The 27,384-nt window shown below is 31.6% G+C and overlaps 2 protein-coding genes across 4 annotated transcripts in view; one reads left to right on the top strand and one right to left on the bottom strand.

Moving 5' to 3' along the window:
• Positions 1 to 27,384, bottom strand: part of LOC115884722 (troponin C-like) — a 124,677-nt gene that overhangs the window by 82,888 nt on the left and 14,405 nt on the right. The window contains exon 1 of one of the 2 annotated variants that reach the window (XM_030903411.1): positions 9,545 to 9,734. The exons of the other annotated variant lie outside the window; for it this stretch is intronic. Coding sequence (XP_030759271.1) covers positions 9,545 to 9,643 — 99 coding nt within the window. The 5' untranslated portion in view covers positions 9,644 to 9,734. Of the gene's footprint in view, positions 1 to 9,544; positions 9,735 to 27,384 lie in introns of those variants that run through there. 2 annotated transcript variants of the gene reach the window in all.
• Positions 14,200 to 27,244, top strand: LOC115884706 (chymotrypsinogen B-like). Of its 2 annotated transcripts, none has more exons than XM_030903356.1 (4): positions 14,200 to 14,465; positions 20,520 to 20,755; positions 23,422 to 23,543; positions 26,975 to 27,244. In XM_030903356.1, the coding sequence occupies exons 1-4, from the start codon at positions 14,242 to 14,244 to the stop codon at positions 27,194 to 27,196; spliced, it is 804 nt and encodes a 267-aa protein (XP_030759216.1). In that variant the 5' UTR covers positions 14,200 to 14,241; the 3' UTR covers positions 27,197 to 27,244. The 2 variants fall into 2 exon arrangements, with proteins under 2 accessions (XP_030759216.1, XP_030759223.1); XM_030903363.1 differs by lacking the exon at positions 14,200 to 14,465 and adding an exon at positions 18,536 to 18,803.

Below are 27,384 nucleotides of genomic sequence, written 5' to 3' on the forward strand. Positions count from 1 at the left end.
CGAAGTGTACAAGATAGCTTATTTAATAGTCGTAAAAAAATCGTAACTTTATTAGAATATTTTGAACGGGAAAGCGGTAATAATGACCCCTTTATGTCCGTTAAGTGCTGTTAAGGAGGTGAGTTTTGTTGATGTAAATAATACCTGTTTATATATGTATAATTAATTTATTTTTGTTTCCTAAAATATGTTGATTAAAAGAAAATATATAAAAATGGGCAACGCTGTGCCGGTCAAGCTTAATCGTGTGACTTTAGAATAGACCAGTCGAATTGTTCATAAACTAAATAGCTAACTAACTTTGACAAACATGTCAATGTAGTATTGAGCAATAAGAAGGATTGGAAGAGCGAAACGCTTGCCCAGCAGTTAAAAGACCATACCATAACTTGGTATACTGATGCTTCCAAAACCAATACGGGAACAGGGATCGGAGTGTTTGGGCCGAGAGCTAATTACTCCGAACCAATGGGCACTTACCCTAGTATCCTACAGGCAGAAATCTACGCTATCGAGAGATGCGTACAACTTATCTTAGATAGGAACTATCGGAAACAAGAAATAGCCATCTTATCTGATAGTCAAGCAGCGTTAAAGGCGATCAACTCAGTATCAATCGATTTGAAATTGGTCAAAGAATGCATAGAGAAGCTGAATAAATTAGGCAAAGAAAACAAAGTCCTCCTACACTGGGTGCCTGCTCACCAAGGGATAGAAGGCAATGAAAAAGCAAATAATCTAGCTAGGAAAGGAGCGAACACTCCACTAAGTGGACCAGAACCGTTCTGCTTTCCAAGTGGTAACCAACTCAAGGCGGAACTAAAGAACTTGGAAGATTCCATCCGCAACCTGGAATGGAAATCTTGCAATGGTCTAAGACACTCGAAGAAGTTTCTGAGGGCTTATGATCAAGAAAAATCACAGACCTTCCTGGGTCTGAGTAAGAACAATCTTCGGATTGTCACGGGGTTTTTAACAGGGCACTGTCTCCTCAATGAACACCTCAGTAGATTGAAACTAAGAAGAAACGGCGAATGCAGATTCTGTGGGGAAGATGGGGTAACACCAGTACACCTCATCACTGAGTGCCCGAGACGACAACCATTCGTGCCATGAATTTTGGTACGACTGATATTGGAGATGGAGAACTACCCTCTATAAAACCGTCCCAGATACTGGCTTTTGTCAAAGCCCTGGGACTGTATGATGAGTTATGATTCAAGAAAGGGGGACACAATGGATCTGTAAGGTCGAAGTGATTAACCCCCCTCCCACTCATTCTATTCTATTCTATTCTAAATAGCTACCAGTAAACTGAATGTATATCTTCAAATTAAATTAATATGTACCTTTTTATACGAATTAAAGCGAAATATGAATCAAGTTAGATTGGAAATTTTATTCATAGTGGTAATATACTTTTATTAATTTAAAATAATTCTACTAATTGGAATTTTAATGAAATGTCTCTCCTCATATTTAAGTATTTGTTTAAAAATGTTAGTTTATAATTAAATAAGCATCCTTTATGTTTTTAAGTAATCGACTTACCCCCCCCCCCCCACATACCGACACGAAAAAAAACCACCTTCAAATTTTGATGTGTTTTAAAGTTTTATATATTGTGTTTTGGTTGACCGATCTTGATGATTTTTCCAGCAATTTGTAGCTAAATTATTTGACTTTTTAGTATCTGAATTAAAAATGAAAATTCCAATCTGTCAATTATACGAGGAAAAACAAAGTGTTAATGAAGAGAAAGTTATAAAAAAACACCCTATGGAGTGGTTTACAAAGTAAAGAATTTAAAAACCATTTTGTCCTACATCTTTTCTCGATGCTTTGTTTTTTGGTTCATCTCAATAGCTTTATTTATTTTCGAAATATTCGCTATTAAAGAAGACACTAACATTTTTTAGTAGATTTTTTAGTAAATTTAATATTAAAAATCCTTAGCTTTTGGTAGTAGCCTTGTTTATATATTCTTAAAGTTGTTCAACCGACTAGACAAAATGTGCTGCCAACTGGAGGACAAATCGTGAACCTTTCGGGGCGGAGTCAAAAATATCGATTATTATTTTCCTCAGAGTAATGTAATAATATAGCCCCGGGTTTCTGCGAACTTTAATAATGATCAGCTGATTCAGAAATTTAAACGAAACTTTTATTTTATTGTAAATTGTGGATTATTTTTGCCTGTTATTTTAAGAATTCTAAACCGTATTAACAAAAAAATTATTATTTCGATATGTTGGTACATTATTTATAATTTATGATAATGCTAGTTGTTGTTAATTAATATTTAAAAAAAAATTACATACCTATTTTAATTTGATTTAATGCAGGTTTATAAAAGAATCATTTCATTCTTAGATTATTTTATTCTAAATTGAGTGCTTACGAATTTTACGACATTTTTTTTTGAAAACATAAAACTTTTTACATTTTTGATGCCAACTAATTGGCATGGTATTATTGGTATGGGAATTAGCCAAGAAAGAAAAGAATTGGCTATAACTTGTAATTTTTCGAAAAAAAAAAAACATATTATACCTATATCGCTGAAAAGCTTAAAGAATGGCGCTTTTTATGAAGTCATGGCCAACTAGGATTCCCATTTAAAAAAAAACATAATGTTTGTGTTATATGTCAAAAATGACAGGCTTTAGACAAAAAAACAGAAAACACATACATTTTATCGATCGATGATATCTCCCGATCGATGATATTTCCCATATAATTTTACATATAAAATGACAACGATCTTCATTTCATAGCCATCGTTGGCGCCGTTTTTATTCGATTATACGGTAGATTATAATGGAATTAGAGACAAGTTTTAAAATAGCCAAAATTTGTTTTTTTCGAAATGTCTAGTAAGCCTTGAACTTCTCCGAAAAATCCGAAAGGCGCATATTTATGACCCCACAAAACTGCAATTCTTTCCCCATTAAACCGACTCTCTATCTCCAGTAGTTTCCGAGATACCCATAGAGAACATCGTAGGAAACTCACCTTGTATAGTATTTAGAAACTAACTATTATTATTATCTGACTAGATTAATTTGATTAATAAGACTCGATTAATTTAATTTAAAATAGATTTGATCTGATTTTTTTTTTCGTATATTCTACTACCAGAAAACCAAAATTATATGATAACGCACTTTTCAACGAACTTGAACGAAGATATGTATCTATAACAATACTTAATAGGATCACTACAATTAGAAGAAAAACAAAAAGAAAAAATACCCAAATACCTTCACCTACTACTCATCTACAAAATAAACGAATATAATCTCTTATAAAAACACTACACAACTACTTCTTGTATTTTACACTGAAAAAATTATCAAACTTACTAATTAATCAAACAAAAAGAAAAAATAACCAAATTATCCCTTCAACTACTACTTAACTACAAAATAATAACTATAAAAATACTACTAAACTATTTCTTGTATTCTACACTAAACATTATAATTAAACTTAATAAAATTAATCTAATTTTACACTACAACTATAAAGAAATAAGGACATTTTTTAAAACTAGAAGAAACAGAACTTCGATACGTGCAACCAGTATAATAGATCAAGCGGACAAAGAATATAAAATACTTTAAAAATGTGCATTCAGAAAGAAAAAATATCTCGAAAATTATCTAAACAAACATTTTTTTTTTCTTATCAGTGAAAAGCATCGGCCTCGTCGGCCTTGTGGAATTTGTCGGGTATTTACAATGGTCGAATTGTATAATTACCAGCTTTTATAGCATATCTAATAGATAAAAAGTATCTGGTCGATTAGTAACCAATTGGCACAGTCCGAAAATTATCGATTTTTATTTTCTCTGTTTTTATTGGTCGCTTCAAAATTCAGAGTAACAAAAAATATTTTTCTGTAGTAAAAGACTGTGTAATACGCCCCGCCATCTGGTGCTTTACATCCATAAACGTCTTAGGTTGAGCTACTTTAAAAATTCATATACAAGGGTAGTAGTCAACAGTAGCGATGGGAACTATCGAATGAATTAGACTATCGAATGGTTAATGAATGAATGATTTCAACTATCGAATGGTTTTATTCGAATAAAATCATTCATTCATTTGTAAACTAAAGCATATGTGACAACCTCGCCGTGCGACTAAATGGTTATCGTTCGCCACGACTATCGAATGCTTTAGATAAATGAAATTTAGTATTCGTTTGATTTTTGTATGCGTCAGTGGCATTATTGGTTCTTCCAAATTTTTATAACTTTGCCGTATAAATACTGTGCTATTTTTGCGTTTATTAAAATAGTTAAAATACTAAAATAGTAGTTATTTTTTAATTTTATTTATTGACGATTGTGTGCATGTGCAGGTGGTCAAAATTTTTCCGATAATTTGTGTGGTTTTCCGTAGTCCGATCTTTCAATTATTTAATTTTATATGGTATATGGTCTATTTTTTAATGGGACATTTTGAGAAGTAGCAATTTTTAAGAGAGATGAGAACTTACAATTAATTTTAAAAATACATATTTGTATTTTAGATGTTTTAATAAATGAATTAGTTCAACTTAATAATCATATTTAAGTAATGTGGTTATGGTTATCGAACTCAAACTATGGGGTGAGAAAATTAAAATGAAAGTTTTACACGTGCCAATTTAAAAAAAAAGTTAACGATGTTTGTATTTTGTTTATGCTAATTCTCTTACATGTAGTTTTTTGCGAAGAAATATTTCATTTATTTTTTAAAGTAAATGCCAGTAAAAGTAAATATAATTTTGAAATAGTAATATAAAGCATCTAATATAAATAATTTTGATTTCTAATTTTTTATTTATATTTTCCTTCCATTACACTGCATGCTTAGAAAATTAATAAATGTTTATATTTCATGATTTTAAAATTTGTTGTTAATATAACAAATTAGTTCTGTAATTATTATTATTTATTAAACCAACGTTGCCAAAAAATTTAGAGACTATATTATTTTTAAATAGGATCTAATATAAATAATTTTGTTCTCAAATCTAATTTGTTGTTTATATTTTGCTACTACTTAAAAAAAATATTTATATTAAATGATTTTAAATTTTGTTGTTAATAGGTATAACAAATTATTACTGTTATTATTATTTATTAAACCAGTCTTTGCTTAAAAACATTAAAAATCATTTTCCTACATCCAAAATAACAAGTATTATTGCAGTGTAACAACAGAATATTAATAAAAAAATGCAGAATATATAGACATACTATCCCTAACTAATTAAAGCCAAACAATAATATTCTTTGCTAATATCAACTAATACCAAAATATGGCAACAGCGCCCTTCATAATGTATTTTCTGTGTAAATACTAGCACCTCAATAAAAAAACAATGTGTCCTTATCTATATCTGACTCCGCAAAAAATCAAAGATGCCGGCTTCTTTCATAGCGTTGCCACCGACTGCTGTCGGGTTTCTCGGAAAGAAACCTACGTCGCCGGACGACAACTAAAATTCAGTTAATATTTTATTAAAATCGATCCTGACGAATAAATGAATTTCATAAATGAATGAATTTTATAAATGAATGGTTTTTGCTGCCGAATTACTAGAATACAATATTTCAAGGCAGATGACGGATCTATTCGATAATTTTTATTCGAATAGTTTTCAACGAATGTTTTCTTACTAACTATCGAATTATTCGAATGAATTGCAACTATCGAATGTTTCGATAGTATTCATTCGATAGTTCCCACTACTAGTCAACAGACCTATGAAATAGTATTTATGATTTTTGTAAGGTGACTGTTATTGAAAAATCATGTTATTATTGTCTGTTGGCTGTTGGACAGTTACTCTAGCAGAGATGGTTTTAAGTCCAGAAGTTGGATCCTCTATAGTTGGTTTAACTGAAGATGATACATATTAAAATTTGTGGCTAACAGATTTAGATGTGCACGAAGTACAGTGGCGTCGCTTCCTCGAGACAAGTTCATATGCTAGACGTCAAGGAACCTTCGTAAGAGAACTTCGAATTGAGACAATCGACTTATTGTTTAGTTTATCGCTATAAACTTTATAATACATTGCACCGAACAAGATTAAACAAAGTAAATGTTACGACAAAAAGATCTGCTACGGAACCACAACGTACTAGGTCTGTTGACTAGGACCAAAAACAAAGACATGGTTTTAATGTAAAAATTACGAAAAAATGTCAGTGTCTTTTTCAAAAGCGAATATCTCCAACAAAAATAAAGCTATTGAGATCAACCAAAAAACAACTATCGGAAAAGGATGTAGCTAGACGAGAAAATATTTTTAAATTCCTTGCTGTCTTGATATATTCCACAGGGTGTTCCAAACTTTCACCAAAATATCAACATTTTTCCCCTCGTATAATTGAGAGATGGGGACCTTCATTTTTAATTTCGAAAGAGATACTAAAAAATCAAATAATTTAGCTACATACTGCTTAAAAAATCATCACTATCGGCCTACTAGAACAAAACATATAAAACTTTGAAATACATCAAAAGTGCCGGTTTTTCGTGCCGGTGAGAGTAGGTATATTACTAATGTTATTTCATTTAAATAAATTCATATTTTATTGTAGGTACCGTATGATCGAGAAAAAACGACGTCCAGTTGGCTGGGAAATGACGATCGATGACATTTCCCATATAAAATTACATTTAAAATGACAGCGATCTTCATTTCCCAGCCAACTGGACGCCATTTTTTTCGATCATACGGTATTATTATAAATAGAATACTAGAATTATGTCAGCAATACTAAGCCGTTAAGTTTTTCAAATTCTTACACCATGGCACTTAATATTCTCATACAGGACACACAAACACAATGAAAGCAAATCACGAATCATCACTTAAGGTTGTCGCCCACTAGACCGCAGCGCGACGCGGCGCGGCGCCATGTGGAAATTTCTTTTGTCTGCTTGCCATGTATTTAAATGGACCAACGCACATTAGTGCGCGCAGCGCAGAAGCGCGCCGCGGAATTTCCGTCAAGAAGTCGGAAGACTTTTTTCCGTAGCAACTTTTTTCCGTCTCCCGCGTTTTGGAAATAATTTTGCATTCGAGTCTTTTCAGTTGGCTTTTTGACTAGGAACTAGTGATACGTATCAATGGTAGAATTGTATTTTTAAAGGTAAATTAGGCAAATCGATTTTCATAAAGGAATATGATATTTTTTTAAGTCTTCCCTCACTAGAGACAGATGGACGAAATGCCGTTCTATCAAAGATTTAATATAATTGAGGGGTGTAGAGGCAAAACCGGCAATCTCCACTTTTTAACAAAAGTGACAATCTCCAATTTTTAAATTCTAATTACCTAAATATATAAAAAAGATCAGGGTTTTTTCACCACATAACTAATATACACATCAGAATAAATAAGAATTATCAAAAGTATTAGTAATTTGTCTCTTCTGAAAAAATATGAGTAGAGATACTCGGTGTTTTGCTTCTAAAACCCTCAATTGAGGAGTGCGTAAAATGTTTCCTTTATATTTTGTAATACTGAAAAAAATGATCTTGTCTTTTATTAAATCTGGAAAAAGATGGTAAAATTCTCCAAACTTCTTTCTTTTTTTGTTAATCGTATGAGTCCAAACTTTTCCTTACTCCCTCTTCCTCTTCCTCTCTTAGAAGAGCACAAAAAATACGCTTTCGTCCGTACTTGAACTCATTGCTTTAAAAACTAAACTACAGTAAGTAAAAAACACTTCGACTATAACTAAATAGCGTTGCCGCGTTTCAAAAGCGCGCTATAGTGGGCGCAGTTCCTTCGCAGTCGGAAAAAATTCTCTTCCCAGCGCATCTAGTGGGCGACAACCTTTAATAGTAATGAATATAGTCTAGAGAGCTGGCTATATAAAAAACCTTATCATCTTTACATGGCTAATTTTTCTTGTGAAGTATTCTTGTGTGTAGTATCCATTATGAAATAGTCATGTCTGCCAGCGCGATCTCGGGGCTTAAAGCGGGGGCGGCGAATCGAAAGGGTGACATTTTGACACTAAAAATATTATAAGGTACACGAGTTATATAATTTAGTTACAATAGTTTTTATTTATTATTAAGAAACGTGGAAAATTGTTGGCAGACATTTTTCTTGTCGCTAAAATTCCGACAGACAACGCGATAGAGGCATGAAATTTTTTCCAGAGGCCATCATTTTTCTAAAAAAATTATGGCATACATGCATGCCGATTGGTGGATGGTCATATTTATTTATTTTAAAATCCGTATATAAAAGGGCAGACAAAAAGATCGTGGCTAAATCAGTGACAGACAGTTATCAAAAGCGCGATATTACTCTAGCGCTTTCAGGGAACGCTAGCCGCCTCATCGATCTAAGTATAGATAAATCTTATATACGATTATATTATATATTTTTTTTATTATTTCAAAAACAGATATCATACCTTTACTATTCTGCCTCACTATTTATATCTGACTCATCGTACTGCAGATCCTCGCTCTCGCAAACGAGTCTTCCTCTGAGTCAGTATCTGCACCGTAAAATTTTTGTAGACTTACATGTATTATGTTTCAATTGACAACGCGACGAGCGTTTCCTGAAAACGCTTATACAGGGTGAGTCTTAAATAAGTGCAAACACTTTTAGGGGTGATATATTTTGACCCCAGGAACACGTCTATGAGTTTTTTTTCGCAAAAAAGATGTTGTAAACCGTGAACTTTTTTAAAAATTTTCCTGTATATTTTAGAAAACTTTTTAGAACTGCCTGTTCACCGCAAATTTACGCACGGTATAATTGTTTCCTAACTTACCATGCTCATGGCTTTACTCTATGGTTACGACATTAAAAGAATGAATGCAAATACAGAAAAAAACAGGTCGCTCACAAAATGATATAAACATAAATCTTTTTTTTTTAATTTTCAAACTTAAATAACTCGGATATTTTGGACTTATTTGGAAGACGGTAAAGAGAAAATATATTCGTTTTATCGAGATCTACCAGCTGTGAGAATATTTACACTTATTCAAGACTCACCCTGTATAGAGTAATATCGCACTTTTGATAACTGTCTAGCGCTGATTGAGCCACGTTTTTTTTGTCTGTCATTTTGCATACGGCTTTTTAAATAATTAAACATGCGATGTTTTTTTTTGTCAAAATTTTATGCCTCTTTCGTGTTGTCTGCCGGCATTTTAGCCACAAGAAAAATGTCTGCTAATAATTTTTGCACGTTTCTTAATAATAAATAAAAGCTATTTGGCAATTATAACTCCTGTACCTTATAATATTTTTAGTGTCAAAATTTCATTCTTTCGATTGGCCGCCCCCGCTTTAAGTTCCAGGATAGCGCTGGCAGACGTGACTATTTCATAATGGATACACAAAAGGATACGTCACAAGAAAAATTAGCCATGTAACGATAATAGGGTTTTTTATGTAGCCAGATCTTCGTCTACTTCTTCGAATCTATGCCTCAAACTTATCAACAACATAACACTAATTAAGAAACACATAACACATTCTCCACAAGTAATACCGTACCGGTTCGTCGCATGTCAAAAAAGGAGATATACAAAAAGTGTTGCGCGAAAACGAGATGAGTTTGATGTTTTTCAGGTGTTTTATGTTTTCGTTGGGCATGCTGTCTTTACTGACAATGACGACGCGTTCGGGCAACTATCAAACTGAACCCAATCATTGTTTTATTTTTTCTTTTATACCGACCTTTATCAAACCAAAAAAAAATCGATGCGTTTTATATTAAATAAAATATTTTTTCCGTCAAGTTGTCGCCGGATTTTTTTAAATACGCGTCATCGAATAAATCCACAATAATATGGGTCGATTAAGTCAAGCTGTCAAACAGTTTAATATAAATTACCTGAAAAGTTTCGTGACCACTTATAATGGACGTTGTAGTAAAGTTTTCTCCTGCAAAATGAATCGTAAATTTTTTCTTTCCTCAGTATGAATTAAATGTGTGGAATGAATTAAAAATGTATCAGATAAAGTTAATGAGTGAACATACACTCAGATGCAAAAAAACGCAACGGAGAAAATTTTGATCAAATTTAAACTGTTATATTTTTGTTATTTTTAGCCCTATTTTCATGAATTTTTTAGCAAGCTGTATATAATTATATCAAATTTAATTTGTAAAGTCAGTTTTTCATAAACTTTAGTATTTGGCATATTATACAGGGTTCATCGAGGGGTTGTTTTTTTACCGTAACTTTGACACACCCTGTTCAATAATTTCGTGTGTAAATTTTCCTAAAATATAATTATACGGTCAGAACTATGTCTCCTGAGCATTCTGTTTTTTGGATCATGTCAATACATGCCTTGGTTAATTTATAAGAGCGAAATGAGCTTGCCACCAACAATTTGCAATTTTTTCAATAATTATAATTTCTCTTTCAGGTTTTTTTCCATATGACAAGACAGCTTTAGTGATTATTGTGAACTATATACTACTATGAACTGCCCATCATGTTCGACGTTTGGGAAATGCTTAGCAGGAGGGTTAGAAGTGGCGAAGTCCTTAAAAAAGAATGGGAAAACATAACGCAATATGATAATGCAGCCCCAATAACAGTATGAACAAACGTATACAGGCAGTTATAGAACCCAGAGGAGGCAATACAAAGTATTAGGGTATTTTTTCCAATTTTTTTTTTCTGTTACAGTATTACAGATGTTTTCTTTAATATCGTTAGTTCTGTTATCGTTTTTAATATTTACTAAAACCAGAACTGTATCGTTCTTTACCGTTTTTTTTAATTTAGTATAGAGTATCCGATGCAGCGTAATGACGTTTCGATAATAGTCACCAAAACCATCTCCTCTTATAAAAAAATTACATCAAAACTAATGATAACTGAAAAAATTGCAAATTGATCGTGATCAGTTCATTTCGTTCTTAAAAATTAACCAAAGTATGTATTGACGTGACCCAAGAAACAAAATGCTCAGGAGACATGGTTCTTACCGCAAAATTATATTTTAGGAAAATTTACACAGGAAATTATTGCACAGGGTGTTTTAAAGTTAGGATAAAAAAACAACCCCTCGATTAACCCTGTATAATATGCTAATTACTAATGTTTACAAAAAACTGAGTTTACGAATTAAAGTTGATATAATTACATGCAGTTTGCTAAAAAAATCATAAAAATAGGGCTAAAAATAACAAAAATATAACACTTTAAATTTGACCAAAAATTTCTCTGTTGCGTTTTTTTTGCATCTGAGTAGTAGGTTTACTCGTCACTGACAGTTAGGAAAAAAACTCAAAATTTTAGTGAGGATGCAGTCAATAATCACCACGCAGGTTAATAAAACTACCTTTTTAAGTTTGTCAAGCTTTCGAGAATTTTATTTCCATCATCAGGACAGTTTAACTGAGCCAATTAGCAAAAACAACATCCTCTGCACAACAAGACCTTAAAACTAGCGACATATGACAATGGAATACAAAGAAATTTCCTTTATAAAATATTAAAATACATATCCAACGACATTACCTTTTTTTATAAAACAATTTTTTTTTAAATTTACTAAGACTAATTTCTACATTGTTGTTTCGAGCTCAATCAAACAGTGACTGTTTGATCGAGCAGTCAAAAATGTAATGTCGTTGGATATGTATTTTAATATTTTATAAAGGAAATTTCCTTGTATTCCAATGTCATATGATGCTAGTTAAGGCCTTTTTGTACAGAGGCTTTTTTTTTGCTAATTGACTCAGTCAAACTGTCCTGATGATGGGAATAAAATTCTCGAAAGCTTGACAAATTTGAAAAAGTAGTTTTATTAGCCTATTTTAATGAGTGATGTAAGTTGGAAAGCTTAATCTTTAGGCTTAATCTTTTTTTTTATATTTTATCCATTTACAGTTTTCCTTTTGTAAAATTTTCTAGATACGCCTGTGTTCTGCAATGTCCATATATGTTTTATTTGTAATTTTATGACGTACATTTTTTTTTTGAATTGATTTGTATTGTATGACATTTTTTGTATATTTGTTTTTGTGCTTTTTTTGTTTTGCTTTGTCGATGAAGCTGTTTTGGCTTTTTGTACAATAAAGCGTTGTGTTTTTTTTTGTAGGTTTAATTGTATATCGAAAACTTTGAATAAAAATAGTATGGCAGAAGTCTAATATTATTTATACAGGATGAGTTTTCTACGATTTTCTCTATGGGTATCTCGGAAACTGAAGATAAAGAGCCGGTAATTGGGAAAGAATTGTAGTTTTTTGGTTTCATAAATCGCCTTTCAGAGTATTGGAAAAGTTCATGGCTTACTAGATATTTCGAAAAAAAAAATTCGGCTATTTTAAAAATGGTCCCTAATTCCATTATAATCTATTTTCGACAAAGGTTTTCAGATAAAATTTGTAGATAGTTACATCCTTAATGAGATTGTGTTCTCCGTTTTTTTTTCTAAAGCTTGTCATTTTTGACATATGACACCAACATATGTTTTTTTCAAACGGAAACCATAGTTCGCCATGACTTCATAAAAAGAGCCATTTTTCAAGCTTTCCAGCAATATAAGCTACAATATGGTTTTTTCGAAAAATATATTACCGAGTTATATCTTATCTTTCTTGACTAATGTCACTTAGTTGGCATGGTAACCGAATATTAACTAAATGCATGTTATTCTTATTCTGTTATGATTTATAACTTCTAAAAAGACAGAATATTTTATTAAACGGTTCTTTACAATTTACATTACACAAACTAAAACTAAAAAAATAATATCACTACATATCAATATATCAATATCACTACAAGTTTTTTCGTAAATTTTGTTGTTAACCATACAGCATAAAAAAAATCTAAAATGGATAGGTCAGGTGATCGAGCAGGCCCATGCAATAATTGTTTCACCTCATCAATGTTATCCCTGAGTTTGCATAATTATGATATAAATAATTTTTAGTATTTAGGAGCTAACATCAATAGTCAGTGCGACCCGAAAAGAGAAATATTTTCAAGAATTGAGCAAGCGAGTAAAATATTCGTGAGTATGAAATCATTTTTTACAAGACGAGACCTCAGTGCGGAACTCAGAACTCGAATGGTCAGATGCTACGTCTTCTCTGTGTTTCTCTATGGATGTAAGAGCTGGACACTGGATTCACAGACCAAAAAGAGAATAGAAGCCTTCGAAATATATGTGTACAGACGGGTGCTGCGAATCTCATGGGTACAAAGGATCACCAACGATGAAGTACTCCAGAGCATGCAGAAACAAAAAGAGATATTGAATAACATCAAGAAAAGAAAAATGCAATGTCTGGGTCATATGATGAGAGATGATACGAAATACTGCGCCTCATAATAGAGGGCAAAGTGCAAGGGAAAAGATCAGTAGGAAGACGCCAGAACTCATGGCTAAAAGATTTAATGAGATGGTTTGAACACTCGTCTGCGGAAATCTTCCGGGCTGCAGTCTCCAGAACCACAATTGCCATTTGGATCGCCAACCTTCGGCAGGAAAGGGCGTGATAAGAAGAAGATAACTCAGCAATTTTTTGAAAACAACTATTATAGCTTATATCGCCAAAAAGCTTAAAAATAGCGCTTTTCATGAAGTCATGGCCAACTAGGGTTTCCAATGAAAAACATATGATTGTATCATATGTGAAAAATGACAGGCTTTAGAAAAAACTGGAGAACACCATCTCATTAAGGATGTGATTAGACGCATATTTATGACCCCACAAAGCAGTAATTATTTCCCCATTTGCCCGACTCTCTATCTCCAGTAGCTTCCAATAAGATACCTCTAGAGAACATCGTACAAAACTTACCCTATATACAGAATATATACAGTATACTATATACTGAACATACAGCGTGGGTTTTATGCATGAATATGCATAAAATCGACGGAATCGACATAATGATTCCCCATGTTTGATAGTTTTTTTGACACTTGATACACAATGAATTGTGAATGTGAATTTTTTTTCTAAGTTAATTTTATGGTATTTATTCTACAATTGGCTTTGTTCAAAGGTTCAAAATTTCCTGTAGAAAATTTCGAATAATATTATGCCTGATAAAAAACCAGTATGTTAAAAAAAACGCTAAATAAACACACTTCAAGCGATCTTGAAATATTTTGATAAATTTCTACTTAAATTGATATTCAGCTTCCGATAAAATCAGATTGTCATAATATAAATTGGAAAAAAATATTACATGTATTAGTTGGTAAGAAAAATGTTAAGAATAACCCAGTTTGTTGTGTTGGCTTTGGCCATTTGTCATTTTGGTCAGGTGTTGGCCATGGAAGGAGGGGAACCAGCTGCTGAAGGCGAATTTCCTTATATGGTATCTATTAGAGACTCGCTTAATAAGCATATCTGTGGAGGCACAATTATTGGAGACATTTGGATTTTAACATCTAACATTTGCCATCCCAGAAGTTGGTATGGATATGTCAGGTGAGGATTTGGTTTTTAATTTTTTTAACTTTTAGGCAATTTTTAGCCGACTATACCAACAGGTATGGTAAGCTATTAAGATCGGCAAAAAAAAAGTTTAGTTAATTTCACTCAAAATTAGTTATTTGGATCGTAAATAACCTAAATACAAAAGAATTTCATGGTGTCCTGTCTGTCTGCCTGTCCGTCTGTAACACGATAACTCAAAAACCGCTAAACCGATTTTAACCAAATTTGGCACAAAAATACTGTGGCACTACATACTGGTAGTTTTTGGTTGGGGTGGGGGGTTGGTAAGGGGGTACGGGAGGGGGTTAAACATTAAAAAAAATCGTAATTCCAAAATTACAGTAGCTAGCGAAACGCGGTTTTCAATTTAAGATTAGGAATAATATTTGCAACAAAATTTGTAATAACATCAAAATCAGTCAAAGTCGCAGTTTTTGAGGTATTCCGTGTTTCCGTAGTCCGTTTTTGAGAAAATCCGTGTGGATAACTCCAAATTCCCATCGGACGCGACCCCAGGTGGCGGATAGGGGAAATAACCGCGGACCAAAATTGGAAAAATTCCTTTATTTTGAAACTAAAAGAACGTGCCTCCCGGAGCCTATTTTTTTAAAAATTCTACAATCAATTTTGCGTATTATATTACATTAAGTTTTTTTACTTGAAATTGCTAAAAAAAAAAAATAAAACTTCCAGTATACATAGAAGCCTCCCCAAACACAAAACCATACAAATTTCTCTGCGGAAATGCATCATTCTCTTTTTTCCGTCTTTAGAATAACTGAAATAACTTACATGAAACCGTGTTCCTACTTTACATTCTAAACACTTTTCTTGTGTAGGTATAAACTTAACCTAGTAGATACTGTAATTTAGACATCAATACGAGAAAAAAGTACCGAGAAAAAACGAAAATAAAAAAAATGATCCAACAAACCAAACCAAATCAAAACAAACCTAACCAAAGCAATCAAAACACGCTGTAAGCTAAAACCCGTCTGTTTGCGAATTCTAATTAATTGTCGAGTACTTTTTATCAACAAATGAAAATGGTACCCTTCCGCAAAATTTTTTTTGTGTCTATGTTTAGAAAAATTTCTAGAATGAAAAACAGAAACGTGTTTTCGTGTATCGTGTAACTGGTTTCAGCTATTCTAAATTTGAAAACCTGAAAATTATGTATTTCCTCAGAAAAATTTTCATAACATACTATTCTAGAAGGCTTCGAAATAATAAATAAACAAATATTTCTTACATAACTGATTTCAAGTAAACGAAACTTGAGCCTTAATTTTATCCGCTGGTTCCGATAAGGAAAAACTGGTAAATATCGGTAAACCGGTAATTCCATATTTTAATTTTTTATTAAAAAGGTTTAAATTACCGTTTACCGGTAAATTTCCGACTCTGAAGTGTTTGGCAAAACCACGTTAGACCTATCAGACCTAGGAGACATATCACCTTCGGACATGACAGCGTATGTTAAAAGGTTGGGTCTTGAACGTTAATAATTTTTTGTGAAAGCGTTTTGAAATTGATAATTTTTGATATTTATTTGAGATTCAAAATGACATTCTTTTAGGCACTAGTATCTAAAAGTGATACTTGTTTAGGCACTAGTGCCTAAAAGTAAAAAAGGAAACGTTAGAAATAATGAAAAGTGGTATCGTATAAGTTTTTCGTCTCGGGCACTAACGTGGATAGCGCAGTTTCAACAGCTTGTTGAATATCCAAAAACTCGTCATTATCACTAGTAGTGGGAACTATCGAATGAATACAATCGAAACATTCGATAGTTGCAATTCATTCGAATAATTCGATAGTTAGTAAGAAAACATTCGTTGAAAACTATTCGAATAAAAATTATTGAATAGATCCGTCATCTGCCTTGAAATATTGTATTCTAGTAATTCGGCAGCAAAAACCATTCATTTATAAAATTCATTCATTTATGAAATACATTCATCCGTCAGGATCGATTATAATAAAATATTAACTGAATTTTAGTTGTCGCCCGGCGACGTAGGTTTCTTTCCGAGAAACCCGACAGCGGTCGGTGGCAATGCTATGAAAGAAGCCGGCATCTTTGATTTTTTGCGGAGTCATATATAGATAAGGACACATTATTTTTTTTATTGAGGTGCTAGTATTTACACAGAAAATACATTATGAAAGGCGCTGTTGCCATATTTTGGTATTAGTTGATGTTAGCAAAGAATATTATTGTTTGGCTTTAGTTAATTAGGGATAGTATGTTTATATATTCTGCATTTTTTTATTAATATTCTGTTGTTACACTGCAATAATACTTGTTATTTTGAATGTAGGAAAATTATTTTTAATGTTTTTTAGCAAAGACTGGTTTAATAAATAATAATAACAGTAATAATTTGTTATACCTATTAACAACAAAATTTAAAATCATTTAATATAAATATTTTCTTTTAAGTAGTAGCAAAATATAAACAACAAATTAGATGTCAAAATTATTTATATTAGATCCTATTTAAAAATAATATAGTCTCTAAATGTTTTGGCAACGTTGGTTTATTAAATAATAATAATTACAGAACTAATTTGTTATATTAACAACAAATTTTTAAATCATGAAATATAAACATTTATTAATTTTCTAAGCATGCAGTGTAATGGAAGGAAAATATAAATAAAAAATTAGAAATCAAAATTATTTATATTAGGTGCTTTATATTACTATTTAAAAATTATATTTACTTTTACTGGCATTTACTTTAAAAAATAAATGAAATATTTTTTCTTCGCAAAAAACTACATGTAAGAGAATTAGCATAAACAAAATACAAACGTCGTTAACTTTTTTTTTAAATTGGCACGTGTAAAACTTTCGTTTTAATTTTCTCACCCCATAGTTTAGTTCAATAACCATTTACTTAAATATGATTATACAACCACATTACTTAAATATGATTATTAAGTTCAACTAATTCATATTATTAAAACATCTAAAATACAAATATGTATTTTTTAAATTAATTGTAAGTTCATCTCATCTCTCTTAAAAATTGCTACTTCTCAAAATGTCCCATTAAAAAATAGACCATATACCATATAAAATTAAATAATTGAAAGATCGGACTACGGAAAACCACACAAATTTTCGAAAAATTTTGACCACCTGCACATGCACACAATCGTCAATAAATAAAATTAAAAAATAACTACTATTTTAGTATTTTAACTATTTTAATAAACGCAAAAATAGCACAGTATTTATACGGCGAAGTTATAAAAATTTGGAAGAACTAATAATGCACTGACGCATACAAAAATCAAACGAATACTAAATTTCATTTATCAAAAGCATTCGATAGTCGTGACTCAACGATAACCATTTAGTCGCACGGCGAGGTTGTCACATATGCTTTAGTATACAAATGAATGAATGATTTTATTCGAATAAAACCATTCGATAGTTGAAATCATTCATTAACCATTCGATAGTCTAATTCATTCGATAGTTCCCATCGCTAATTATCACTCATTTTTTCACAAAACTTTGTAGAAAATACAGCGACGTTTGAACCTGAGAGAACTTTGTCATTAAATAATGCATCAACAATGCCTTAGAAACCGATTACCAGAACATTTTAAAAAATGTTTAAAAATAAATAATAATAATAGCATGAAAATCTCAAATTATCCGCTTTCACAAAAAATCTTGTATGAAATTCGTTGCATTGTCCAATTTGGCTTTCGCCTTGTTGGACAATTTGGCGCCCCGTGCTTAAAACACATTCATTTCGCAACTTGTTACATAAATAGCTATTTTTTAAAGAGCTTGTCTTGTCCCACCTGGGACCCGCTCTTAGTAAATGCAATACAAAAAAAACGATTATTATTTATTCGCTTTTGCTTATTTTTTATCTAATTTTTAGTAATAAACATTTTCTGTAGCAAACTACGAATAATATGTCTGATAAAAAACCAGTATGCTAAAACACACTTAAAGCGATCTTGAAACATTTTGATAAATTTCTACTTAAATTGATATTCAGCTTGCGATAAAATCAGATAGTACTAATATAAATTTAAAAAAAATATATATTACACGCCTCAGTTGGGAAGAAAAATGTTAAGAATAACCCAGTTTGTTGTGTTGGCTTTGGCCTTTTGTCATTGTGGTCAGGTGTTGGCCATAGAAGGAGGCGAACCAGCTGCTGAAGGGGAATTTCCTTATATGGTATCTATTAGAGACTCGTCTAATAAGCATATTTGTGGAGGTACAATTATTGGAGACGTTTGGATTTTAACATCTAGTATTTGCTACAGCAGAAGCTGGTTTGGATATGTCAGGTGAAGATTTGGTTCTGAAATTTTTTAACATTTAGAATTTTTTTTCAATAGTTCTACAGTCAGTTTTGCATATTGGATTGTCATATTATTTTTAGTATCTGTAACGCAAAATCAATACTTTTATTTATTAATATTAATGGTTCGCATAAAAATGGGCTCCAAAGAGACCAATTTTTATTCAAATATTGATGTTACTCCAGAAATTATTTGGAAAAAATCGAAAATGAAACTTCCACACCTTGTATCTCCGAAACTAAGCATTTTTGGACATACATTTATACATATTTTTATCTGCAGAATATGCTGCCGAAGTTCCCGGAATACAGTTCGGACCACTCTGTATAATGTTATACACCTAAAACTAATAGTTTTTGTAATATTTCAATTTGTTTAAAGAAATGTTGGATTTCAGTATGGTAAAAATTGTGGTAAAAATTGTCAGTGATGCCATTGTTTCTGAAATTAGACTACTAAAATTTGGTTGGGGAGGTTTATAGAGATGCCTACAGAGTGTTCAAAATATGTTTATGAATTATTATTAATTTCAATGAAAACGCAAACACCTAGTTTTCCTAACAAAATTTGGATAAACTAAAGTTAAAGGTTAGAATGATATAGATCCGGCAGAACTGGAACCTGGATGTAGGTTCATGAAACTGGATGTAACCCCAGATCCGATCAGACTCTTTTATAATACCGAATATCGGATCTACTCATTTCTATTTTTTACAGCTAAATTAATCTTTTCACCTCTTCAAATTATATATTTTTAAACTTCAAATGTAACAAAAAACTTAAATATTGACTGCTTTGTACACAGTTTTTTAAAGTTCCCGTTTTGTTATCATATTCAATTTTGGAATGTAAGGACTTTATTATTGTACTAAGTGGTGCATAATCTATTTTTGTTTTTTGTGTCCTTAACTGATAATCTTTTTTATCGATTAATATATAAATCATTACAGAAGTACCCAATTTTATCATAAGAATCACAACAAAATAATATAATTACACGTTATAACATTCTTTGGAAATACCTAGAGGAATTATTGCTATGTAAACTATGACGTTTTTATTTTTTCAGTAGCGGTTCGCAATAATTTGTGGAAAATTATTAATAAAAAGCCTTTAAAAATTTTAGATTAATCAAAATAATCTTTTTTTATTTCACTTCTTAATTTCTTTTCTTAAAAATTGTGTTTGAAAGACTATATACCTACTTAATAAGTATTTAATAAATTTTGCAAAAAAGGGTTTGAAAGTGTTGGAGAAATGTTAGGAATGGGTTTTAAGAAAAATTGGTCTTAGAAGGCACTAGATATGGCATATACTTAATGTATTTTTTATTATTTTTATATTTAAATATCGTTTTTATTAATGGAATATATTTTTGTAAAAACTCTCAAATTTTATTGAAATTAATATAACAATAGCATAAGAAGTTTAGTAATTTGACCTTCCTAAAAATGATTATCGTATTTTTATTTTTATATTCTCTTTTGTAAAGCATTAAATGCTGGAGCATAAAGTTAATATAATCTAAAATATGGACTTCTTTATATTGACAAGAGATTTCAGATTGTGAGTATTATTGCAGCCAATATAAATTGGAAGATTTTAATTTAATACTATCGTGATCTGGAAGTACTTCAAATAGATCATAATAACAAAGTATTAGGTAAAATACAAGATTGATATTGGTTTATTTTTATACAGATATGGATCAAATCTATTGGACGATGACGGTCAATTGCCTGTGAATACCAGTTTAAACATTGCAAAAGTAAATGAGTCGATATATAACAAATGGGCTACTGATATTCCACCATATACACACGATTTGAACTTACTTCGTCTCGAGGAACCTATACAATTCAGTGAAACGGTCCAACCTGTCCAACTGCCAGTTTTGGACGAAGAATGGCCATACAATCAAACAGCCACCATCTTAGGTATACTTATTTATATTTTGCTGTATTGTTTATTATACTATAGTTCTATAATTATTATACTTCTTTGCTAAACTTTACTTGCAACAAAGAGAAGGTTACAGGGTAAGCGTTCTTTTCCAAAAAAAATTTTAAAGTGTATTGTTTATTGTAGTGTTTGTGCTTTCAGTCTTTCTGATATTCGCTTACAAATTTAGTCTCAGTTCATTAGGTTCCTGTACTTATCTGATAATCTTAAATAGTCCAAAGTTACCAACAATTTAGTTGTTTGTTCAAGATCTTTCAAACTTCTTACTTAATATTAAGAGCTTGAAACCTTCAAAAGGAAAATTCCACACCTCCAACTCCCAGTGGATGGCATACTAAGAATGTACAACTTATGCCTAGAGAAGTGGATTAGGCAAAGAGAATAATAAGGGTGCAAGCCCACCAAGGGATAGAAGGCAATGAAAAAGAAAACAGTCTAGCTAGAAAAGGTTTCCCACGAACTGGACCCCAGAACCTTTCTTAATATGCCTGTAGTGGTAACCAACTTAAAGTAGAACTCAATAACCTGGAATACTCCAGCCGAAGCCTGGAATAGGAATTCTCCAACGGTCTAGAACACTCGAAGAAATTTCTCAGAACTTAAGATAAGAACAATCTTCGGATTGTCATGGGGTTTTTGTGTCTTCTCAATGAACACCTTAGTAGTTTGAAATTGCATCTGCCGAATGCAGATTCTATGGAAAATGGTGAAACGCCAGAACACCTCATCACTGAGTGCGCCGAAATAACAACCCTTCGTGTCGTAAACTTTGGTACCACTGATATCAGACATGGAGCTAATCTTTGCAAAACACTCTCAGAGACTGGCTTTTGTAAGCCCTGGGAATGTATGATGAGTTATAACTCAAGAAAGGGGGGGGGAGACATAATCATATCACAAGGTCTATAAGGTCTCTTGTATGCAAGGTGGTCCAAACTGTTTCCGGGAACTTAGCATATTCCGCAAATAAAAATAAGTAAAAAAGTTCGTATAAATGTATGTCCTAAAATGCTTAGTTTCTGAGATACTCTTAAAATACACTTACAAATAATTTTTGAAGTAACGTCAATGTTTGGTTGAAAATTGCTGTTTGGGAGTTTTTTGGCATGATAAATTTGATTTTGATCTTAATAATAATAATAGCTCCCGTTTATAGCGTTTAACGCCTTGGGGGTAGCAAGGTACAGCTTGCCATGCTAGAGCCGTTTGGTATACAGGGAAGGTAATGTGGCTAGCACTACGCTTTAATCGCTTTTTATTACCTCAGGATTGTGAATCCCAAGCACTCATTTAAGGCTGAGTCGAACTAGGTTACCAGTTTCGGAGATACAGGGTGTAAAAATTTCTTTTTTATTTCGATTTTATCCAAATAATTTCTGAAGTAACGTCAATAATTATATGAAAATTGGCGTCTTTGAGTTTTTTGACATGAGAAATTAAATTTTGATGTCAATATGATTCCTATTTGTAGGGGGCGTCACCTACATGTGTTTTAACTGTTTTAAAGAGTAAGAATTTTTCTCGTCCGTACCTGTATAAAACTAATGGGTGAAAAAATACTTATACATTCCCGTGATTTTTTACGCAAAAATATCTCTTGGTAAAAATTGCTACGAGCACCCGTTGTCAAGATATTTAGAATGGAAATAGTAAATACATGTCATTATTGCCAAAAAATAAACGCATGTTGAGTAGATAGTTATTTGACTGAAATTATAAATTAAGCAACTTTTTATTTTTTAAATTAATCATAAATTTTTCTTCGAAAAAATGTTGATAAAACAGTTTCTGTTGACCTTTGGGCACCATTTCAAATTTATGATTTTAGTCTAATAACCTTAATTTATGTCAGTGACATATTGATAATTTCGATTCCAAATATCTCGAGAACCATTACTTCTAGCGATTTTTACCAAGAGACCTTTTTTACGTAAAAACGTCGTAACTGTATATTTTTTTACTCAGTAAGAACATACAGGGACAAACGAAAAGTTCTTACTCTTCAAACCAGTTAAAAAATATGTAGGTGGCGCTCTCTACAAGTAGGAGTTACATTAAGATCAAAATCAAATTTATCATGTCAAAAATCTCCCAAACAGCAATTTTCATCCAAATATTGACGTTACTTCAAAAATTATTTGTAAGTGTATTTTAAAAGTATCTCCGAAACTAAGCATTTTAGGACATACATTTATACGAACTTTTTGATTTACTTTTATCTGCAGAATATGCTGCCGCAGTTGTCGGAATACAGTTCGGACCGCCCTGTATATTTCTCATCCCCCATTCAATCTACAATTTACTTAATATTATGAGTAGTAACTATATCTTTTTTATATTTGTAATCTTTCAGTCTTCCTTCCACAGTCAGTTGTCCTTAAGCAACAAATTTCTTTGAATCCAGATCATCTTAAAAGTTTTTTGATGTTTCTTACCGCAATGTTATCGTTTATCTTTAAGATATCATAGTAGTTCAAGTTTGTAGTCTCTAAACTGTCCAGTTGAACAACAGTGTTTCTATGAAACTTATTTCAATTATGTCATTCGTATCAGTAATAATATAACTATAGTACCTATATTCCATGCTTAACTTTCCTATATTTGTGCCAATCTATGTTATAATAAATAAATTAAATTTAAGGTTGGGGCCAACCTCATTATTGGAGGAGCCAGGTGCATCTTCAAAAGGCTAACGTTCCATTATTCACGGACCAGTATTGTCATGACTTCGAATATGAAAACTGGAAAATTCCTGATGTTTTTGTAAGTTCTCTTAAATTTTTGAAATTTTTTTGCTTTTTTATTTATAGGTTGTCTCTTTGAAAATTACTTTGATATATATGTATAGCAAAACGTCTATTTAGAGAAGTATTGTAGACCTATATTAATTCAAAACAATTATCGCATAGTTTTTAAAGAAAAATATTCATTTGAAAAACAAGACACCTTGAACTCTCTGTATTACGTTTTTAAATAGTTTGAATACTCTAATAAGGGAAATATGTTTTCGAAACAGTAAGCGTACGTGCTGGCGTGCAATTTTTTGTCAGCCAACTATTTGGTTGCAAAGGTGAAAACAATACATTCTTATGCAGCCGATCAGCCGACTATTTGATAGCAAGTGAGAGCAGCTCTATAAGAGTATATTGGTTTGAAATCTGCAACTAAATAGTTGGCCGACTAGAAATTACCTATCACAGCATAACCTAAGGCTATGCAATGTAGTTAAATAGTCTGCTGATGGGCTCTATAAGAATGTATGTATGTTTTCACTCTTGCAAACAAATAGTCGGTTGACAAAAAAAGTCCAAATGCTTGCCACGTTTAATGTCGCTTAACTTTATACGGGGCGTCTCAGGCTGAGCGTGCATTAGAAGTTTCTAGAGAACCATAATATCTAGATCGGAGATTTTTTGCACATCATTGTTTTGCAACGAGATCTATGGATTAAAAATAGTTTCAATATGGCGGCACTTCCGGAAATATCGGAAGTTGACAGCAACTTTCTTATTTTAAATGGGTGTCCCCATTTTTTATTACATACTTAAATTCTCTGTAAACTTTTAAGAATTTTGATATTAAACACTCTATATCTAGCATTGACCGTTTTTGAGGAAAAAATATTTAAAATTTTTGGACGAAAAAAAACTACCTGTCAAAATAATTTGTATAGCCTAAAAGTCAAATTTAGTGATTAATACAGCCACTGTGACATAAAGAAAAGACGTGGCTATCTATTTCAAAAATTAAATTGTTCAAATGTCATATAATAATGGCGGTAGCTGTCATGGAATTGAGCGATTCAAAATTTATAATAAATCATTTTTTTTTCAAATGGAAACCCACTTTTTTATTTCACTAATGAAAAGGTTATTCAATTCGTTACCTACTTTTTAACTATTAACCTAAACCTAAAATAAATCGTTTTTAAGTTATTTAAGATTTAATTTGAAAAAGTATATTTTTCTTCATTTTATCTAGCTTCCTTTGACATTAAGTCAAACGGCCAGACAATTTATTTCCCTCTATCAGAAAACGAATTATTTGAATTTTCGATATTCTAGATATTGCCTGCTTAAGTGATGAGTTTATTAAGTGTATTTATAAAAATATATCTCTATAGTCTAGTAGAGTCCTGGAAAGAACAATGGCGAGAGCATGTCCTGAGCACTGTTAAGCCCGCCCCTGCATCACCAAAAAACCGCCTGGGTACCAGCTGCCTTGCAAAACATGGTAATCCCTCAACAGAATACGCACGAACCACGGAAGATGTTCAGACTCTCTTCACAGATGGGGTATGATACCATTACCCAGATGCGACTGTGGAGTCGACAGACAAACCGTACGCCACATAGTGGAGGAGTGCGAGATAAGAGCTTACGGTGGAAACTACTCCGATTTCCTGACTGCTGATGACGCTGCAATAGACTATATAAAGTACGTCTGCTGGATCTGTCTATGAAAGGAATTCGGACAAAAAACATTTAAATAAACAGCAATATATTTTATACGTCGACTTGATGAGTACGTCACCGCAAATCGCTCCGCCCACTCATTTTATTAGCTACTTGCAAATTTGTCGAATTTATATTGATGGGACGCGTCGTCTAATTTTTTACGAAAAACATCGAGAGAATATCGTTTCCCCTCTCACGGATACTCCTTAGCTACAGAACGGACAGACGTACTGTACGTAATCTTGACGTTTGTATTTAATCTCACTGTATTTGTCTCCTGTTGCGCGTATTTTGTTTGTGATATACCGTGTTCTTTTTTTATTTATATATTTTATATCTTTTTGTATTGTTTATATTTTTACGTGTATTATTTTGTAATATCTGTTAAACGATGCGCTTGCCATACGATAAATAAATAAATAAAATATATCTCGTATTTTCGCTCTTTAGTGATATATAATAGTTGATATTATTAATTATTCCGTATGATCGAAAAAAAAAACAGCGCAAAGTTGGCTCAGACATGATGCTGCTTTTTGAACAAAGCGTCACAATATGATATGGCCAGATCTATTGTTTTCCATCACTTGAAGTTTAAAGTCCTAGGCTACTGGTTAAAATCAAGAAAAATATACACTTTAAAACTAAATCTCAAATAACTTAAACACGATTTATTTTAGATATAGGAACATGTATTGTCAAAAAGTAACGAAAAAAAAGTGCGTTTTTATTTGAAAAACATGATTTTCAATTCTATAACAGTTGCGGCCATTATTATACGATATATTCGAAAAATTTAATTTTTGAAATAGATAGCCACATGTTTTCTCTTTATGGCACAGTGTCTGTGGTAATCACTAAATTTGACGTTTAGGCTATATACATATTTTTGACAGGCAGTTTTTTTCGTTCAAAAATTTTAAATATTTTTTTTCTCAAAAACAGTAAATGTCAGATATAGAGTGTTTAATATCAAAATTCATAAAATTTTACAGAGAATTTAAATATGTAATAAAAAATGGAGGCACCCATTTAAAATAAGAAAGTTCCAGTCAACTTCCGGTGTTTCCGGAAGTGCCGCCATATTGAAAATATTTTTAATAGATAGATCTCGTTGAGAAACTGTGGTGTGCAAAAAATCTCCGAGCTAGATGTTGTTTGGTTTGGTTTGATTTGGTTTGGCTAGATGTCTCTACCCAATTAAAATAAGAGAGTTGCAGTCAACTTCCGGTGTTTCCGGAAGTGCCGTCATATTAAAAATATTTTTAATAGATAGATCTCGTTGTGAAACTGTGGTGTGCAAAAAATCTCCGAGCTAGATGTTGTTTGGTTTGGTTTGGTTTGGTTTGGCTAGATGTCTCTAGAAACTTCTGTATAGCAATGCAAAAAAATTGATATAATTTATGCAAATGTTTTTTTGCTATAAACTATTATTTTTTTCAATAACGATTAAAATTTGGCAATAAATGTTAATAAGTAAAAAAATATACGATTTTAAAATTTTAACGTAAAATTTAAATATACAGTAATTTAAATTATTAAAATAATAAAATTGACACATATTACTGGATATAACCGAAAGCAGGTACTAACTGTCATTTTGTAAATTAATTAGTAGAGATGTCCCATTGACATTAAATTTATTATTTTTTTCATTATCATAAATATTCCGATTTTTCCTAAATTTATTACTCTTTGCTATTGAAGTAAATAACAAAAATATTTTACTTTTTTTAGGTTATGAAATGTGGTGGTGCAGTGAATGAATCATATCATTGTTTTAACGACTATGGAGGTCCAGTTATCTATAATGGAATACAGTATGGCCAAAGAGAGTATGGCATACAGTCCTACGTCTACGCTCGTGCTGATGCAGACTACTTGTGTGGAGCGTTTCCAAGCATTTATTCACCAGTTTCCTACTTTAGAGAGTGGATCAAAAACACAACTGGCATTTAAAATATCTTAAATAGAACATATTTAAATAAATAAATTGCATTAATTTATTCCTTGTATATATTTTGCCTTAAAGCTTCATTCAGGACCTCGAAATTAGTAGAAAAAAATTAGTATCAATGTAATCATTCAGAACGTCAAAATTAGTAGTAATAATTTTCAATTAGTAGAAAAACTATCATGTCATTTTG

This window comes from Sitophilus oryzae, unplaced genomic scaffold, assembly GCF_002938485.1.
Source record: "Sitophilus oryzae breed Bouriz unplaced genomic scaffold, Soryzae_2.0 scaffold_111_pilon_pilon, whole genome shotgun sequence".
Taxonomy (NCBI): domain Eukaryota; kingdom Metazoa; phylum Arthropoda; class Insecta; order Coleoptera; family Curculionidae; genus Sitophilus; species Sitophilus oryzae.